Raw genomic sequence first — 21,105 nt, 5'->3', positions numbered from 1 at the left:
AGGGAGGAAACAGGGAAATAAATAGATGTTGTTCTAAGGCACCTTTAGCCTTATTGGTAAGGTTTAATATTTTTTACTATGAGAATGTATTAATATACAATTTATATATTTTAAGTACTGGTTTTTAAAAAAGAATTTTATAACATAAATTACCAAAAAGAATAAATCAATAATAAGAAACAACCCATCTATTAAAATATAAGGAAAACACAGTTGTAGGGTGTAATAGAAAACTCAATGTTTGAAGCATAAGTATTTATTGAAAAATAATAAGCATTAAACAGATCATATAAACACATTCTCCTATGCAAAGCAATGACAACTAAAATATCAGCACACTGGTTATAATGACATACATAATTAATACATGCACAAACATTTCATTTATATTTTTTGCTTTCTTCTTTTATGACTATGATGTCTTTCCCCATCCCTGAAATGAAAGAAGTATGAAAATAAAGTATTATAAATGACATACACTTATATATCAGAGCTTTAAAATAATAATGTTCTTTCATCATACATAAACCATGACAAGTTAAAACACACATTTAGAGCTAAACAGTAATTTTGAGAGAGTAAAAGGGCAAATCAATGATTAAAACCAAGAGACTGAAATAGGGATAAGAAAAATGGATTTATGCTTTAAATAAACTTTAAAAAGGAATGGACTATAGAAATGATACCTTATTATTTGAATGAGTAACTGACAGGTTGATTGGATTTGGACCAGATCTACTCTTAGGTTTCACGTATAGAAGTTCACCCTCAGATTTATATGTATATGATATGGTAGACAACCAGAGATTCATTCTCAATAGAACATTAAAGTTGGAGAAAGACTTTAAAAATGAGTTTGAGGCCCTACCTGGCAACTTAGTGAAAACCACTGTCTCAAAATAAAAGGGAGGGGGGCTAGGGATGTAGCTAAGTGGTAGAACATTTGCCTAGCAAGCCATGAGGCCCTGATTTCAATTCTTAGAATGACCAAAAGAAAAAGAAAAAAAATGTCCCCCAAAGTTCCTGATTTCCTTTTTCTGCCTCCTGTGTAAACTCAGGGGTAGATATCAAAGATCAGTCTTGCCCTAATAGGAAGTGTTTCCTGCTAATACTCAATTTATCTTCTATAAAGGAAAATCATTTCATGCTTAGATTTAGAGGACTTCTAATGTATTTAAGTCTACAGAGATTGAATACAGATATTAAAAATTACTTAAATAAAAGAGGCACTAACAAATTTGAAAGAAATGAAAGAGCACAATTTCTGATAGGTAACCAAGTTAATTTGTGTTTGCATAAATTATATCACATGAATCAAAAGAGGACTAAATCCTAGCTAGCTCTAAATCTATGAACTGGATGATAGTAAAATAAGCAAAATTACCAATACAGAAACTTACCAATGGCCCTGATGAGACAGGATATCATTTGAAAATCAAATAAAAAACACTGTGCTTTAATATAAAACCAAATAAGACTCTGCCTTCAAGAAGCTTGGAGTACAGTAGTAAAAGTAAAGACCATTAAGTTCAAACACAAGTCTGTGCTAGGGAAGGTGGTGGCAAAATGCAAATGATAACTGGCTCCGCTTCAATGAGAACGAAAACCTTCAGGAGATGACAGAGCTGCTTTTAAAGAAAAAGGAAGAATTTAGCAAAAGGGCTTTAAAATCAAATCAAGCAGCAGGATACAAGGTGAAAAGGCAAAGATATGATGAGGGGCCCTAAGTTATGTAGGCTGCCAGGGCCCAAGTTCCACATTCCATAGGGTCACAATACAAGAAGTAGCAGGAGTCCTGATCCTGCAGCTGGTGAGAGCCACCAAAGTTCCTGATTTCCTTTATCTGACTCCTGAATTTTGCCCTTCAAGAGCTGTAAGAGGTAAATATTCACTCTGACAGAGGAGCAGGGATGGATTCATATCAGTAAGTTTACAGATAAGTAGAACAGTTAAGAAAACTACCATAATTTTCTAGACAGACAGCAACAGCGACAGAGTCCTATCTTCACACATATGAGGCACCTTCAGGTAGAACTGACAGTAATTTAGAACTGACGGAGATGGTAAAGAATAAGGAAGGTGTATCTAAGATGACTGCTTGATTTCTGGCTTAGGTGAACAGATGAGGGTCATCCACTAATCAGAACAGGAATATTGGGGAAAGAGGTGCAGACTGAGGAAAAAAAGTTTACATAGCCTGGATGAATATAAAATCTAGATGGATGCCTCGTAAGCAGCTGGGCAATAAGTAGACCACAACTGATTTAATTTGTGTGGTGGGGTGGGTACTGAGGACTAAACTCAAGAGGGCTCTACCACTGAGCAATATCCCCGGCTTTTTTTCACTTTTTATTTGAGACAGAGTCTAGCTAAGTTGCCCAGGTTGGCCTCAAACTTGTGATCCTCCTGCCTCTACCTCCTGAGTATCTGGGATTACAGGCATGCGCCAACATGTCTGGCTAAATTTATTATTTTAGCATTAATATGTATTGTTCTCAGCTATCAAAATCACACCAATAAGGCCAAAATGAACTAATGTTAAGGTTTAGCCCCTTTTCTCCAACTCTACACACCCTTCAACTAAGGAACTGGCAAGAAGAAGAATAAGAAAGAACAAAGAAAGAAAGATGGTAAGGAATAAGCAGAAGACAAATGTTAGATGCTACAGAGTTTTAGACTCACCTCTCTTTCCTTCTCCTTGACTCAGAGTTTTTATCCTTATCTTTATTTCTTTTTCTTTTATGTGGGCTCCTACTCCGATCCCTTCTATGTCGTGAACTCTCAGTATCCAAGTAGCTTCCACCAGACTGCCGAGAGTCTACTGAAGCTGATCGCCTTTCTTCATTTCTGAAACAGAGAGGAACAGCAATCAGCTTGTTTTACCACTGGTCTTCCCAGCACACACACACACACCAATCTAAAGTGCAATATTTCACATCACACCAATGATAGATGAAGGCTAAATATGCATAATCTTATATTCCATATAAGAGAATAGTCAAAAATAGCTGCTATAATATGCTTTATTGTTTAACTATTTTACTAATGTGGTTGTTTCCTCATAACTGTCCTCACCAAGATAGGCAATGTCATAAAATAATTCTAGTATGATTCTGAGAACTGACATTTAAAAACGAGCATTTTAATGATTTATAGTATGCTACTAAGGGTCTTGAAAATACTAAAACATAATAATTATTAGTAAAAGATTAAAAAAATAATATTTTAGGATTGAGAGTATAGCTCCATGACAGAGCATTTGCCTAGCATGTGCAAGGCCCTGGGTTTAAGCCATAAAAAAATAAAACAAATTTATTTTTTTACCAATAAAGATAATGACATACTTTTCAGCATCATCTTCTGCTTTTTCCTGTTCTTCCTGCCAATGGTTACTGAGTTCTTCCATGTGCACATTTATCACATCCCGAATCACCTTGGGAGATGAAAACATCAAATATCAGATAAGAATATTGTTATAAAAATTACATCTAGGGCTGGGGATGTGGCTCAGTACTAGAGCACCTGCCTAGCTTGTACACGGCCCTGAGTTCAATCCCAACACCGCCACCAAAAAAAAAAAAAAAAAAGATTAAGTGCAAAAAGCCTGAAAAAGCTCTGCTAATGATGTACAGAAAATTTACTAAGAGCTATGATATAATAGACTATGAAATGAATGCATTTTAGAGAATATAAAAAGGGCACTGTCGAACTGGATTATGAATGACAGATGGAAGTATTATTTCAATGCTAAATTTGAAGTTGATAACTATGAATATGTAACAAAATAGCCTTATTCTTAGAAAATACATACTAAGAATTTAGGGATAAAGGACCATTATAAAGGATTCATTATGGATGAAACTTACCCTTAAATCTTTCATAAAAAAAAAAGGGGGGGGCATACAGATAAAGATGGAGAAGGTAGAAAATGCACAGAAAGAAAAAGAGCAGTTCAAATGAGAAATACAGGGCCCAAATGTTAACAATGGGTAATCTGTGCAAAGAAAAAAAAAATACAGGAGTTGTTTGTACCTTATCTGTATGTTAGAGAATATTTACAAATAATTTTTAGGCCTTCTAGTTAAGTCAAGATAAACAAATATAAGACATTACAGTTATGTCACAGACACCGTTCCAGTCAGAATATAAATTCTTACTTTTAAAAAAAATTATTTTTAATTATGGACAAAACACCTTTATTTTATTTTATTTATTTATTTTATGGGGTGCTGAGGATCAAACCCAGTGCTTGCTAGGCAAGCAATCTACCACCAAGCCACAACCCCAGCCCCTAAATCTCTTACGTTTAATCATTTGGTGGAAGCTGAGGCATAAGGATTGAGTTCAAAGTCTGCCTCAGCAACATGAAGCACTAAGCAACTCACTAAGACCCTGTTTCTAAATAAAAATACAAAAAAGGGCTGGGGATATGGCTCAGTGGTTGAGTGCCCCTGAGTTCAATCCCCAGTTAGCAACCCCCAACCCCCTAAGAAAAAGAACCCTTTGAAAGTTGTTTTTGTTTTTTTTTCCTAGTTTACCCACACCATCAAGCTCAAGAGTAGTCGTGGGAGAGGCAAAGATAAAGCTAAACTAGAAGTGGACCTGTCTCTCATTCATAATTAGGAAAGGTTTTAAGTAAAAAGGTATAGGGGACCAGGCAATCTCAGAAACAAACACTATAGTTCAGACCTGACTGCATTTTTTCCCACTTTAGGAAACTTTCTATTCATAGGTTTCAAAGAAAAACAGGACAATGTCCAATCTCCTTACAAGGCCTTGAAAGCCTCCATGATTTCACTGTATCACACAGTAGAAGCCATCCTTGCCTCAAACTAGATAATTCCTCAGAAGCCCTAAGCTCTGGGTACACCGCATTACTAATGGATCTCTGAAACAAACTCTTGAACTTTACTTGCATTTAGTAATGCTAGTGCTTCCATCTGGGAAATCCCTATCGCCACTTCTCCTCCCACTGTATTCTCCTGTGGATAACCTAAGACAAGCCCCAGTCTAACCCACTAGGTTAACAAGGTAACACAGACCTGTAGTCAAATTCAAGCTCTAGCACTTTCTTAACAGCCCTACAAGTTTCCTTGTCTGTTAAATCCATATGAGCTCCTTGAAGCCCACTGCATCCACAGAATCCATCTATCACAGGTTTGCTTATTCCTTCTCCTCAAATGCACCTTCTCTGACAATCATATCAACCTTAGCTTTTTAAGAAAAATCACTCTTTCCTTCATACACTTTGATTTCACCTTTATTTTTAGCACTTAACACTATCTGTATTTTGAAATGTCTATTTCACTTGCTATACTATAAGCTCCTTTAGAATGGGATCTATGGGCCATTCATTTTTACATACCCCAGAGCAGTGGCAAAAATATAGTATGTAATAGTAACTGTTAGCATGTAATTTTTTGCTGTAATTTGTCAAAATTCAAATCCTAATCAGAGCAAATAAAAAATATGTAGGACATGAATGAAGCTAGGAATGACCAGATAAAAAAAAATAATCACTGAAAGATTTATAAATTCAAAGTATTTACAGATGAAAAATATCTGGGTTCTACTTTCAAAACTACTGAGGGGAGCAGGAGGTGAACAGTGAATTGGGGGATAAATAAAACATGAGGGCCATATGTTGGTAATTGCTGAAGTTCAGTGATGGATACACAAGGTTCCTTAGGCTATGCCATTCACTTCAGCATATGTTTAAATATTCCCATAATACAAGGTTAACCAGGAAACTGTAAAGAAATCAACAGCAACATGATCAAAAGATCCTGAGAGAAGAAACAACAGATGTATCACCAAGTATTTGAATCACCAAGGTAGTATAACATGATCCAAGACCTCTACTAGAAGAGGTGAAGTCTAAAACACATCTCTAGTGACAAAAAAGAATAGCATAAAATTCAGTGCTGAGCGGTGTGGTACAGAATGTTAGTACAATAAACCACAAGACTGGGAAGTTATCTTCCATGTATGTATAATATGTAAAAATACATTCTACTGTCATGCATAACTAAAAAGAACAAATAAAATAAATAAATAGACTATTAGTATGATAAACCAGTGATTGCTCAAAGTCAATGGAAATGGTGGTCCACACAGTAATCAAGATTTAAGAAGGCAAAAAACAAAGAGCATTTTAGGTGATTAAACAACATGTATTAAGACCTAGAAGTAAAAATAAATATGTATAATCAGACATTGCTTAAGAGATACCAAAAAAAGCAAAAACAAAACAAAAAAACTGCTTGATAAAATGAGGCCAGATAATTACACCACTCCTTGGTGTTTATCCTCAAGATAAAGCCATCATACTATAGCAACACACGCATACCCAATTCACAAGAGCCAAACTTTGGAACCTACCTAGGTGTCCATCAAAGGATAAAGAAGATGTAGTTTATATACACAATGGAGTTTTACTGAGCCATAAAGAAACATGAAATTATGTCATTTGCAGGAAAACAAATAGATCCAGAGACCATTATATTAAATGAAATAAGCCAAACTCAAAAAGTCAAGGGTCATGTGTTTTCTTTCATAGGTGGAAGCCAGAGAGGAAAAAGGAAAAGAACACAGGAGAGGGGGATCTCATGAATATCAAAAGGAGACCAGCAGAGTAGAGGAAAGGCAAACAGGAGGAGGGAGGAGGAAAGGGAAACACAGGGAATGATACTGGCCAAATTATGTTGCTGTATCGTGTGCATGCATGGATATGTTACAACAAATGCCACCATTATGTACAACTGTAATACACCAGTAAAAATGAGGTCAGATTATAGGTCTCTGTAAAGAAGAACTCAAAGAATAATAAAGAAATTAGGGTTTCATGAGGAAAATATTTGTAGAGTCTGGGCAATGCAATTCATGTACCCAAAATATTCATAAACTCTACTCATTTCATGACATCTGAAAATAAATCTAGATACACACCAGACTGATTCATTAATTTATACCAAGACACTCTTAAACCCATATATTTAATAAAGTATGTAAAAGCACATTAAGATTTGTTTTAAAAAAAAAAAGATAATAGCTAATATTGAGAAATTTGTGTTCTTGTGCATCATCTCAATTCTCATAACCCTGCAAAGTTTGTACTATTACAAAATGAAAAAAAATTGAATCTAAAAAACTCAAATAACTTGTACAACTCACAAAGTCAATAATAAACAGCAGAATCAAAACTGAAGTCAAGGTCCGCGGAATACCAAAATTCCTTCTCTTATCATGGTATAATACTACTTTCTCAAATGCAGCTACTTTTTAAGATTACACCACCTCTTTATTTGTTTACATATCTATTTATTTACTTAGGTATCCTGAAAAGCCTTTGCCTGGTAAAGAGTGGGTCTGAAATTAACAGGGCAAATACACATTAATCGTGGTCACCCAGAAGATACTTTCTTTCAGAAAACCTCCAAGAAATTGAGGAAATCCATAGAACAGATTTAGAAAACCATTCAAAAGAAGTTTTTCTTCTCAACAAAGCTTTCTATATTATACGAGACTTACCTCAGTATATGATTTCTTGGTTATGTGAACATTCTTAGCTCTATAGGACTGGCGTCTTCTTTTATAATCTCTCACTTCTGCCAGGATTTCAAGGTAAGATTTTGGACTTTTTCGACTATTATCTAATGAAAGGATAAAATTATTATTATATCATTAAGAGCTTTTAAATTTGTAAGAATTAGCAGGTAGGAACACCACAATCCTATCCATTCATATGTGTGTGTGTGTGTGTGTGTGTGTGTGTGTGTGTGTGTGTATATATATATATATATATGGATGAATATGTGTATTTTTTTTTTACATTACTGGGATCAAACTTAGGGGCTCACACATGCTTAGGCAAGTGATCTACCACTAGCTACATTTCCACATCTCCACCCCTTTTTTTGTTTGTTTTGAGATACGATCTAAGTTATCCAGGCTGGTCTCAATTCATGGTACTCCTGCCTCAGATTCCCAATTAGCTGAGATGCACCACTGTGCCCATCGTTATCTTCTATTTCATCATGTTTCAAGGTAGAGCACAAAACCCCTATAAATTCTGCAATATATAGATACATGGGCTGTTTTATATCATTCCTCTTTTCTAACCTTTAATTGAACATAAGCGTGCTTAGATCCAGAGATTAAAGTAAGAGCACAGTTTAAGTAACTATGCTTAAGTAACTTACAGAAGGAAGATATGCTTAATATCTTCAGTCACAGGAAAACTTTTATCTACTAAGTAAATATATTTATTGACATTTTCCAATACCACATGATAAAAAACCACCTTGCTCCAACTCAAAGTGGCATGATAATAAAATCAGATTAATAACAATCATAGGATTTATAGGAGGGGGTGGCAAACTGAAATGTAAAGTATGATATTCATCTCAAACCTTGATTAACTTTGGCAGCCAAGTCTACAAAGAGATCACTATCATTTTCAATGATTTGAGAATTAGAGCGCTTTTTCTTTGTCTCTTCGACGACAAAATCATAAAGGGCAAGACGATCAGCTTGGGTTAGATCACAAACAAATCGTTTATGATTCAGAGGAACTTCAACAGGCAATGAAGAATACATTCCTAAAGTAAAAATAAAACCACAAGAATAAACAATACATGAAGTATTATGGACTTAAAATCTACTACTTTTTAATAGATTAAAAATGTGCTATAACAATGCAATATTAACACAAATTATTTTTATATAGCAATCCCTAATTACACAAAATATCAATTTATATGGTAAGTAGTATATAATGACTATCCTAAATGCTACTCCCACAGAAAATATGTATCACAGATGTTTGCTATTCTCTCCAAGGATGTTAAGATAAATCCCATGAAGGCCTGCAGTAATAATCACATACACACACATACACACACATACAAAATTAGTTCATAAGAAACCCTTCTTCTTCTTTCATGTTTGTGTGTATGCCTATGTGTGTTTGTATGTGTGTGGTGGGTCTTGCTATGTTGCTAGGCCTCAAACTCCTGGGCGTAAGGGATGCTCCTGCCTTGGCTTCTCAAGTAGTTGAGCCCACAGGTATACACTACCACACCCAGCTAAAAACATCTTTTGGGTAACCATTTCTGAAAGACCACCCACATTACAAAAGAAGATATTACTTTATGTGTACATGATTTTCCTCATAGAAGTTGAAAAAAAATGTTTTCAATGGGTAATACACATTGTAGATCCTTTGAAAATAAACTACAGATATGAAAATACGTAAAAATAAAATGTCTTATTTGTTTAAGACATCAAGCTAGATGTTCAATATTCTAAACCCATCCCACTGTGCAATGACTTAGAGCTAGGGATCAAAAAACAATTAAGTAGCAGAAATCCCAAACTTGCTCAGACCAAAGAAAGATCTATTAAACTAACACTAAACTACTTTTAATTTCCTGAGGAGGAAGCATAATGGCTTAACCAAATTAACTGAAATAAGGTAACAGCAGTGCCCCCTGACAATTACAGATCTCTCTCAAATCTGCTCATTAATGAAAAAAGTAAATACAATACCTGGATGTGATGTATTAAAACACTGAAGAAATTTTTTGTTTTGAGATTCAAATGTTCTCAAAGAAATAAAATTATTGTAACTGTAAATAAAGCAATTTAAAACAATTCTTTCTAGACTTCATTATTCACTAATGCAAACAAAGAACAAGTACTACCAAAGGAATACTTCCCGTTGTTTGCTAGGTTAGCTTACTAGGTTATCTTAAAGTGGTAACTCTGACTCAAAGACAATGTCAAATAAATAGCTCTTCCCAGATATGTTAGATAAAATCTAACTTCATTAACTTCTTAGGTTAACAGGTGAAAGAAGGACTCAAGAGCATACTATGAGTTAATAGGCATTATGACAAAAGAAGAGATGCTTTTCCTTTGTCCACAAATTATGCAGAGCTGCATAGAATCTGAGGCTGGGTTTAACAGCTATGGATGATACAAGGCCATTTTTACTAGCCAAGGGATTCAGGTTAACCAGGAAGGGTTCCTTTACAAAGTTAATCAATTTTGTTCTAATGTTGGCAGGCACTAGGAAATGCCCCTTTAGGTAGCCAGTTATTAAGACATTTAATTTTCTAATATAAAATTGGCTTTGATAAGCCAAATTTCTTTGAATATGGACCATAAAAATCTAGGAAATTAGAAAACAATGATATATTACAAACAAGCTCCTCATAAACTTTTGCCTGTTATCTTTTTAACCAAAAAAAAAAGTACATAATTTTCTCCTTAAAACATTTTGGAGTTTTCTTTGATTTATTCATCTTAAATTTCTTTACAGTAAAGACTGAAAACTTCTTGAAATTCAACCAAGATTTCAAATTAAAGACTACAATATTGTGACAGCTATGAAGATAAAGTTGAGAAGTTTGATACTTTTAAAAGGATATCATTTGCAAAAAGGATACTGCATATCTTTAAATAAGGAGTATATTCAGGTTTCTAATTCCTCTTTATACTCACCCCAATTACTGAAAAAGAAAAAGTACAGGAAAAGTTAAGCAACAAACTGCATTCAAATCTTTTAGAACACAGATATTTGTGACAAAAGAAAAAAGAATAAACACTTATATACTCTTGGCATGTACATAAAATGTAAATTTTCCAAATGTTAAGCTTCAATATGATTCGTAATTGTCATAATTCTTTTTTTTGTAGTTTTTAAAAAATGTGATAAAATAACATAAAATTCCCCTTTTAACCATTTTCAAGTATACATTTCAGAGACACAAGGTACAATCACACTTTTGTGCAACCATCAACTCTATCTTTTTCATCATCATAAAATGAAACTCTACTTCTTATGTAACTATTCTCATTCTTCCTTGTTAAATACTTTTGCCATCACAGGGCATCTTAAATATATGACATTAAATATTAGTAAGAGATATTGCTTCAACATTACAAACTTGGAAGTTTACAAAAACAATTCCCTAACAATAAAGACAAAAAAAATTAAGGCCCACAGAAGTCAAATGACTTGCCCAAAGTGTCACAGCTGGAAAAGATCTAGTCTAAAGCCATTCTATCTTGTCTCTTTAAGGTTCTTTTATACACTGATCTTTGAATCACGGTCATTCTCGCACTTCGTGAAGTATAGGCAATTTCAACATTTAATATTATAGAAAAAAGTGAAGAACTAAATATAGAAATATTATTTATGACAGAAATTGATATCTTGGTTATAAAATTAACCACTATAATTACATCTGAAAGTAAGTATGCAGATCTAAAGCCTGTTCAAGCTTGCACAAAGGTTAACGGATTAAAAATTCTGTATCCTGAGTTCAAGCCTGACATAACCAGAGAAATGAAAGTACAGGTGCAACCTTGCAAAAAACTTAGTTTAGTGTATATTAAAATAAAATAATATTTACATAGGGAAGTGCAAAATGTTTCATGTTAGTCATTCTCTCTTCAAAGTATATAAATCAGTAAGAAGATATTTCAAGACCTTTTTTTTGTCTTGTGGGAAAAGGTTTTAAAATACCCAAGACTTCAGTGGACCACAAAAATAATGTGTTGAGAAATTATAGAACAAAACACAGGATATTAAAAAAAGGTTTAAAAACAGGGGCTAGGGATGTGGCTCAAGCGGTATCATGCTCACCTGGCATGCGTGGGGCGCTGGGTTCGATCCTCAGCACCACATAAAAATAATAAATATAAAGATATTGTGTCCACTGAAAACTGAAAAATAAATATTAAAAAAAATTCTTTAAAAAAAAAACAGGGTGTAGCTCAATGGTAGAGCACCCCTTGATCCTAATAAACTGAAAATCACCACTCATCCTCAAAAAAAAAAAATAAAAAAAATAAAAACAGGGTTACAGATCATATAAAAATAGTTCTTCTAATAAAAAAAATCTTAATTTAACATAGTGTAAGAGGCCAGGTAAGGTGCTTCACCCCTATAATCCCAGTAATTTTGGAGGCTGAGACAGGAGGATTACGAGTTTGCGGTCAGCTTAAGCAACTCAGCAAAACCCTGCCTCAAAACAAAAACATAAAAAGGGCTGGGGGTATATAGCTCAGTGGTAGAGTGCCCCTAGGTTCAAACCCCCAAACCATCAAAAGCAAATACAATAAATAAATAGAAGGAGTTCAAACAACTGAAAGTTCTTAATTATGTAATGAAAAAATTCAAAGTAATTCTTCGCTTTTGTGATTTAACTAAATACAATGTCTACTAAATCTGTCTTACTATCCAGTTATTTAAATTTATAAACATGGGACATTTTATAAATTATTCATCCATTTCATTATACTAATATTGCTTTCTCTACATTAATTTTCACTTAGAAAATAATAGCTACCAATGATTTTAACTAGGGCTAGTTTAGCATTTATCATCTCTGTCCCTCTAAACGAACCTATAATTTTATACTATAGATAAGAAATTTAAAAATTCAAAAGAAGTTGTCATTTGTATAACACTAAGCAGTTAGCTTAAATTCTTTAAACTGGGCTTTCACAAAATAGAATAAATAGTGAAAAGCATTGTTATGAGTATATTAATTTGAAGTTTGTGATATTCTTCCATAATTGGTATTGAAGACCTTTAGAAAGAGTTTGTTTCCTATCTATAACATGCAAACACTGGGGTAGATGAACACCAAGTGCTCTTTCAACTCTAAAATAAATTCAATAAACCTATTAACCAGTTAAGAGTCATATAAAATCTTTTAAAAGTTAACCCCCCCTTAAAAAAAAACAAAAAACCTATGCTTTCTTATTGGTCTATTAACTAAGCAAGGACTACAGGTAGAATCAACAACAGAGACCAAGAAAGGTTTGATAGTCATAGCTCAGTAGTAAGCTGTCCAAGTAAGATGAGAGTCAAATGTCTCCCTCAAAGGTTTAAAAAAAAAAACAAAAACACCTGGAATTAAGCTAACAGACATGAAAGTGGGATATTCAAAGCATGAATTTTTTAAAAATATGTTTCTGGCTGTTGGCAGGAACTAATTTAAGATAAATAGGCTAAGGGCAAGATGGTCTCCCTCCTGAAGCTACAGTGCAACTCAGAGCACAATGTTTGGTAGACACCCTGAACACTTCAACTTCAACCAAGACTATGGCCTGGTAAGAAAGAAGAAAAACACAGAGCAAGTAATCTAGAGGATGTTCAAAGACAGCTTAGAAATCCTTATAAGAGAAACCAGTCATCCTTTGGTTAGATGTTCACATACCTCAGTCCAAAAATCTAAATTCTTTGTTAGCTTTACTTCTGATAGATAAAATTTTCTTTGATTTCCTAAAAATGTAGGCTTAAAATTTTAGTCTTGTATCTATTAAAGTCCTAGGCAGAAACTCTTTAATCCAACTCCAAAGCTGGCATGAAAAGATATACAAAACCTCCAAGATTACATGTAAAACATTGTTGGTGCTTTTTTCTGAGGAGGGGATCCCTAGCATTCACCATTTCAAAGGAGTCCAAGATCTAAAAAGACTATAAAATTATTCTTAACAGGGTAATGCTAAGGGCAGCTGTATGTGGAGGCTAATCTCTTTTAGCCTAAGCCTTTCTCAAATGAGGAACTCTCAGGGGCCACAAAAATAAGGGCAAAACCCAATAGAATTTATTTACTAAATAATGACTTTTTAAAAAATCATCCAGGGCTGGGGATGTGGCTGAAGCGGTAGCGCGCTCTCCTGGCATGCGTGCGGCCCGGGTTGGATCCTCAGCACCACATACAAACAAAGATGTTGTGTCCACCAAAAACTAAAAAATAAATATTAAAAACGCTCTCTCTCTCTCTCTCTCTCTTTAAAAAAAAAAAAATTATCCATAAGGTAATCTCACCTATTAAGTAAATGGGAAATATGTAATAAATGATGTTGAAACAAGGCAGATTAGCTGAACATTAAATGTAAAACTTAACCTTTTCCACGTAACTATTTCACAAGGCTTTTCATGAAGAAAATTAGTAATGTGCTTGTGAGAGAAAAATAATTTGATCCATTAGTTAGCTCAAACTGTGAGGTCACTTACTTTGATTGTAACAATCTCCATCTTTTCCAACTGCATTTCTAGCTTGTTTAATTATCTGGAATTGTGAGTCCTTATCTGTCCAAAAAAAAGAAAACCCACACATTACAAATCATCAGTGTTCACAATTAAGTGATTACCTGGTTTCTAGTCTAAGTACTTTGGGCATACTGACAAACCTTCCAGAATCATAATGGATGAAACATCCATATTACTGCCTCCATAATCTGAATACAGAATTCTTTCAGATCTTTCTAGGGGCCAGGAAGTGACCAGACTTCAAGCAATTTAGAAAACACTATAATCAGGCATACAGGAATAGCAGCTACAAGTTTGAGCACCCAATGATATCTAACATTTTTGAAGTTCAGTTAAGTGCCAGGTACTATTTTTACTATATTCACATATAATTTAATCCTCAAAGTGCTTTTGTCATCATCCCTGATTTATAAAGAAATTTAGAAAACAGACGAGTGAATTACCTTACTAAAAATGACACACATAAATTAGTGACAAAACCAAGAGTTGAATCAGAGCATTCTATTTATCTTGATTCCAAGACTTTACATATGCTATGAGTACCTGGGAGACATTTCCATTTTCACTCTTTTCAATTTGTGTTGTGTACTTAGATTTTTGTTATAACCAAGAAAGATCTATGCCACTGTATAAAGTTTTTCAGAGTTTTTCACTGCCTATTAACATAAGCCTGATCTTTAAATTTTAGATTACATGAATGTTTCACTGTTTAACTAATGTAAATTAGTTACTGGGGATTAAACCCAGGGGCACTCTACCACGAAGCCATCTTCAGCCCCTTTATTTTTATTCTGAGAAGGGTATCTCATTAAGTGGCCCAGGTTAGCCTTGAACTTTCAATCCTCCTGCCTCAATCTCCTAAGCAGCTGGTATTATAAGTGTGCAGCACCACCCCTGATCAATTCTACATTCTCTTAATGTATTAAATGTCCTTCTCAATCATAAGCATGTTCATAAAATTCATCCTTTTCATAATTCAAAAATGAAAAATTAATAACTAGATTTTAAAGTTATCATCTAATAATTTAATACTTACTCAAAGTAATTGAAGGAATTTTCAGATTCTCATAGAAAAAATCAGGATTATACATTTCATCCTAAACAGTAAAAAACAAAAAACTTAGTGTTCTTGAGGATCAGATAATTGATTATTTTAAGATTTGACAAAAACTTATAGTACCATTTAAATATTTCTCACAATAATTTGTAATCTTCCTATCCACAAATAGGCAAATAAGGGCTGATATTTTATATACCTTCTAAATACTATGAATTTATTAATGCACAATTTACATTATGTGTGTGTGTTTGTATGAGAAAGAGAGAGAGAAATGACTAAATATATTGGTACCTCTTCTTCCTTGGTATAACCCAGTTTCCTCAATCTACAAGATTCCATGTGCTTTGCTAAAGATGATTTTGGCATGTGATGATTGGAATCATAAGGACATATCACAACTTCATCCTATAAAAAGCAAATGAAGAAAAAGGTACATAATATTTTTAAATAATTATATCATTAAATATTTACTACTTGATTAAGTGGTACTACAACTTCTGAACTTCTACACATGCTGGTCATACTTCCTCTGTGCTTCACCTAAGCTAATTCTGCTCGTTTTATTTATCAGCTTAGAATTTGCTTTGTTCAGGAAACCTTTGCTGACCCACTGCAGCCCCAAATAACCTGTACTATAGCAATTACATCATAATGTAATAACTGATTTCTCCGAATTCCTCCTCACCACCACCAAACAAGTGTCAGTGTTGTTCACTGAACCGCAGTGTTAAAACATCACAGAAAAGTAGAGCTTAAGTATCGGGAATGCACCTATTCTAAGAGTTACTCTCTTGAATAACAGATATTGGATTTGCAAAAGTTAAATGCACACCCACAGGTTACTGTCAGAATATGGGAATTTTACAAAGAAGTTTTAAAAATACAACATAACAATTAAGAATACACACTTCAGGAGTCAAAAAGCCTGAGTTCAAATCCTAACTGTTGTTTTGTACCAATGTATCCTGGAACAAATTACCACCTCTGTTCCTCATTTATAAAATGTTACCAATGAACATTTATGATTATTAAACAAGTTAACTATATAATAAATAGCATATACAATGTGCTATTTAAGTATTAACATAAGGAACTCAATTTTACTGCACTGCTGAGTAAACAATGGTATAGAAAGCTTTGGCAGACCCCACTTGATGGTTTCAAATATCTCTCCACATGAACAATGAAGTTTAAAATACTTCCACTGCGTTTTTAACACAATAAACAGTGACTGGTTTATATATAAATCAAATATACTTTAAATGCTTCTGGGGAATCAGACATGTGACTTAAACCGCCCCCCCACCAAGAGACATCATTACAACATAGTAAAACCCAGAAATTCCTCCACTATGGACCACAACCCTTCATTCTAATCCACCAAAAACAAAGACAAAACAAAGCTGCCTACATTTAAAAAACCAATTCTACCGTTCAAGTGAGTTTGCTAGTTATCATCTCTTAGTGACATCCTTTAATAATCCCAGAACCGATGCTGTCCCAAACAGAAGGGTCCAATTTTAAGGGAGAAAAAGGTGAATAGGTGAACTTCTAGCTCTTCTGTCACCAAATCTGCTGCAACTGCAGAATCCTATGACAGATGACAAAGCAAATCTCCAAACCTCCGCAGGCATCACTGAGGCCCATTGGCTTATTTCCTAAGCTCGAGATGAGCATTTCCCTCCTTCAACCCACAGTTACGCTGCAGAAGAGCCGCAGCGGGGGGCGCAATGGAGCGCTCAGGTGGCCCTGGTGCGCCCCAGTCCGGCATCCGGGGGCGTCAGGGCAGCTCCGGGCCTGCGCGCCCCCTACGGCCCTGCAAACCAAGGGGCCTCCTACGCCCTTCCCTTCGCAGCACCCTGCGCGTTATCTCCCTCGGCCAGAGCGGACCGCGCGGGCGGACAGTCCCCGGAAAGGCCCGGCGACCGCGCCCCTCACCTCGGCCGCCTTCTCTTCCCCGGGGTCCAGCTGATCAAGGCTCCAGCCCAGGGACGCCGTCACCTCCTCCAGCGTCCTGCAGCAGCTCTCCACAAACTCGCTCAGCTCCTCCTGCAGCCTCCGTCTCTCCTCCAGGGGAGGAGGTTCGTCCTCCATGGCGTGGCCCACCCGCAAGGAGGAAGTGACCGAATAGTCCGCCGCGCGCGCGGGCCTCTGGGAACAGTGGGCGGGGCTTTGCACCACGTGACTCAAATGGCCTATAGAGAAGCGCCCCGGGGAGGGCGGGATCTGTCACTTGGAAAGACTGCCTTTGCACTGCTCCTGGATACGTGTGCCTCTGGCTTTCCCAGAATAGCATTGCTCCTCTTAAACTTTTTTAGAAAAAAAAAAAATTACTTAAATCGACAGAAAAGTTTAAATAGTACAAGGAGAATTAATATCATATTCCTCCAGCTCATTAATTGTTAACAGTCTGCCACGTTTGGTTTCTCTAGGTCTCGTTTCTCCACACTCCAAGCCCCACACACTTATTTTTTGCTCATTTCTTTGAAAGTCAGTTGCAGATTTTTCTTCCCCCCCCCCAAAAATGTTAATATGCATGTTCTCAGAACATTTTCCTTGTAATCATAATGCATGACCGAATCTGAGAAAATTAATTTCATAAAGTAGTTCTATGCATAGCTCAAATTTCCCGAGTGGTCCATCTCCCAAATTCCTTTACAGCAGTTTCATTATTTCAACCCAATGAGCTCCTTTTTAAATTACGACATTGAATTTTGTGATGAGCCTGGGCCGGTTGTCCTACAGGATATCCCTCATTCTGGATTTGTCAAATCTGCCCTCCCTCCACACCCCCCCTATGGATTAGTTGAAGCATTTTTGCAAGAATACTACATAGGACATGTATACCTTTTACTACATCCCATAGGGACATATACTTAGATACTTAGATTTTCTTATTAGTAAAGTTAAATTTGACTACTTGGTAAAGACGGTAGCTAATTTTTTCTTTTTTGGGGTGTGTAGGTTGTGTGGGGGGTGTGTGTGTGCGTGCGCGCATGCACACACGGACCAGAGATTGAACCCAGGGGCACTTTTCCACTGAATATGTCCCCAGCCCTTTATATTTTGAGACAGGGTCTTGCTAAGTTGTTTAGAGCCTTAATAAGTGGCTGAGGCTGGCTTTGAACTTTCAATCCTCTTGCCTCAGCCTCCCTAGTTGCTGGAATTACAGGCTAAATCTTTCCATTCTGATAGTGCTTTTTCCTCTTGGTAATGGCAAAGTAGTCTGTGGTCATACCTGGACATATCTTGAGACCATGAAAATATCATGTTCCCCAACTACCTTGTATAATCCTTCATTGAATCTATTGCTACATATTATAAATGATAATTCCCTTACAGTGTCATGTCCTCTATATTTATTTGGTGGCATTCTTTATACACTTCCATTTTATGGTTTATTTCACCATGGAATCAAGGGATTTCAAATGTATAAAGTTTTCAAATTTAGTGTAATATACTCTATCACCAAAAAATCCTTGTTGATACTCAAATTGTCCTAAATTTGGCCAGTGGAAACCATATTAAGCCACCCCTTGTGCATCTTTGACATATCTCCTTTAGTCTGGGTGCTTTGCCTTGATCGCCTATGCTTTGTAGTTTTCCTTCTCAAGATCTGGAATCAGTTTTTAGTTTTTCTATGTGGTTTTAACATCCAGAACCTCATATTTTTACATTTTTTTCAAGCCTGATCTATGCTTCCCTTTGCACTGTTTACCTTCGATATAGGAACAATGAAGGAGACTTTTGGACAATTATTATTTCCAAAGGCAAATAACATAGTTCTGACATTTTAAAAAGTGGTAATAATATTATAGACAGCACCTTAAAATGCAGTAGGCCAGTAGCTATAAGCAGATGTGGAATAAGAGTTGAGTTCTAGAAGTAATTTTTTTCATACTCTGCCCACACCATCTTTACTTTTTATTTGCATTTCCATAGTTAGCCAAATGATCTGGGAAATGCGTACACTAATTTTGGGTGTGCCGTGATGATTCTAATTGAAAGTGGATGTACTGTGTATGTGAAACAAGTCAAAACAGTCCAGGTCAGGTATTTCCTCTTTTTAGTACACTACTGGTTTTATCTCAAAGCTTAGTGACAACAGATTAGAAGGAGTGGGAAAGATTTGTCAGCTCTCATATCCCTCTCTAGTTACTGTGTTAACCTGGGGAATCGCTGTATATTGATGCTGTTAAGCCATTTAATCACTTTCCTGTAGAGGTCTCTAGACCTGTTCTGGGATAGGCTTGTTATGGACCCAATGTATTGGGTCCTTCTCAGTAAAATCATCTATTGAAGCCCTAATTCACAATGTGACTGTATATGGAGATAGGGACTTTCAGGAGGTAAACAAGCTCAAGATGAGCCCGTAATCTAATAAAGAAGAGATACCAGAGCTCTCCTTCTCCTTCCTCTGCTCCTGCCCAGTCCTCTCTCCACATGTGCATAAAGAAAAATCCATGTGACCACATGTCAAGAAGGTGACCATGCACAAGCCAGGAGAAGAGGTCTCATGAGAAACCAACCCTGACAACACCTTAACTTGGACTTCCGGCCTCCAGAATTATAAGAAAATATAGTTGGTTAAGCCACTCAATCTGCAGAACCTTGGTATGACAGCCTGAAGTGACTAAGAGAGACTCCTAGCTCTAGCATAAGGAACTTCCTCCTCCACACCCCACAGCATTTGCTCTTTTTCCTGTTAGATGACAAGGGCTGTTTTTGTACCATCTGTTCCTAGTGTGGGACCCATGGCTTCTGGCACCATTCATAGAACTCAATATCCAGTGAATAAACTCATTTCAATTCCTCCAAATTAGGAGAGGATTTTAAGGGGAGGAAAAAGAAAAGTAAAACAAAAAGAAATGAAAGATGTGAAGGAAAAACAGTCCATTTGTTGAGAATGGAAGTAATTTCACCCTAAATACCAAAAGCCCCAATAACTTAAGTGGAGCTGACTTTAATGATTTTTATTATTCTCCAATTTTAGAACCTCATTTGCTCCCTATTTTTTTTTATCTGTATTACAAGGTTTGTTTAATTTTACTGATATACATTGCTGACATTTAAAAGTTCTGCCGCCGATTGTTTTGTGTGTCTCCTGTCCCCACCCAGACTGCAAATGCCTTGTAGTCGGAGGACCTGTAAATTCTACTGAATCTTCATAGCACCAGACATAGGTATTAAGTCAAGTCATGTTAATTTAATGACAAATGCTGGATCATAGATAGTTTCTTCTTGATCCGAAGGAATATGCCTTTATTTCATGGTACTTCAACTAAAGACTAGAACTCCTCAGGAATCATTTTTATAGATTCAGGGACAATTCTTTCCTCTTGGGGAACAAAATAAAACACTTTTGTTTTGTTTTGTTGTTGTTACTTGGGATTGAACCCAGGAGTGCTCAACCACTTACCCACACCCCCAAACCCCCCCCCCCCCGTTTTTTTGTTTTGTTTTGTTTTGTTTTTTTGAGATAGGGACTCATTAAGTTGCTTAGGGCCTCACTAAATTTCTGAGGCTGGCTTTGAACTTGTGATCTTCCTGCCTCAGCCTCCCAAGCTGCTGGGAAACACTATCTGTTTTGAAGTTATCCCCAAAAGTCATCTTAGCCACTTAGTGATTTTTCATTTTTATGACAGTGACTTTTGCCTATGCTTCTTGGTACCCACTGTCCAGAATAAGCCAGGGCAGGTTTTTAACTTTTGAAGTGACCTATTTCCACTGGCTTCCTTCCAAAGATCCCACCTGATACACAGCAGGTAAAACATGTAGAAAGAACTATCTTCAGAAGACCACTTTCTAACAAGAATTGCAAAGAGACATAGAATTATAATGTCTTTCTTATATTATTAGGTTATTTAGTAAACAATCAATTTAGGCCTGTTTTATGATAAATATAACGCTGCTGCTAAATGCCCTTCTGTGTACATACTATTGAATGTACTATGAAATCAACACACAAAAC

General features: G+C 35.7%; 1 protein-coding gene across 1 annotated transcript; it reads right to left on the bottom strand.

The window, feature by feature from the left end:
* Window positions 1-240: 240 nt before the first annotated feature.
* Snrnp48 (small nuclear ribonucleoprotein U11/U12 subunit 48) lies at window positions 241-17,281 on the bottom strand. Its single transcript, XM_005327485.5, has 9 exons — window positions 17,073-17,281; window positions 15,426-15,539; window positions 15,111-15,171; window positions 14,039-14,113; window positions 8,412-8,600; window positions 7,531-7,652; window positions 3,345-3,433; window positions 2,683-2,847; window positions 241-433 (listed from the first exon to the last, which is right to left on the bottom strand). The coding sequence occupies exons 1-9, from the start codon at window positions 17,226-17,228 to the stop codon at window positions 385-387; spliced, it is 1,020 nt and encodes a 339-aa protein (XP_005327542.1). The 5' UTR covers window positions 17,229-17,281; the 3' UTR covers window positions 241-384.
* Between the last annotated feature and the right edge of the window lie 3,824 nt (window positions 17,282-21,105).

This window comes from Ictidomys tridecemlineatus, chromosome 8 (genome assembly GCF_052094955.1).
Source record: "Ictidomys tridecemlineatus isolate mIctTri1 chromosome 8, mIctTri1.hap1, whole genome shotgun sequence".
Taxonomy (NCBI): Eukaryota; Metazoa; Chordata; class Mammalia; order Rodentia; family Sciuridae; genus Ictidomys; species Ictidomys tridecemlineatus.
Note: the sequence above shows the minus strand (reverse complement) of the source record. Positions and strands in the feature narration are given on the sequence as shown.

Coding starts and splice junctions, on each gene's coding strand:
- Snrnp48 (XM_005327485.5), bottom strand. CDS start 17,228: ATGGAGGACGAACCTCCTCCCCTGGAGGAGAGACGGAGGCTGCAGGAG. Junction 15,172..15,425: donor GTTATACCAAGGAAGAAGAG/GTACCAATATAT, acceptor TTTACTGTTTAG/GATGAAATGTATAATCCTGA. Junction 2,848..3,344: donor GCAGAAGATGATGCTGAAAA/GTATGTCATTAT, acceptor TCTCTGTTTCAG/AAATGAAGAAAGGCGATCAG.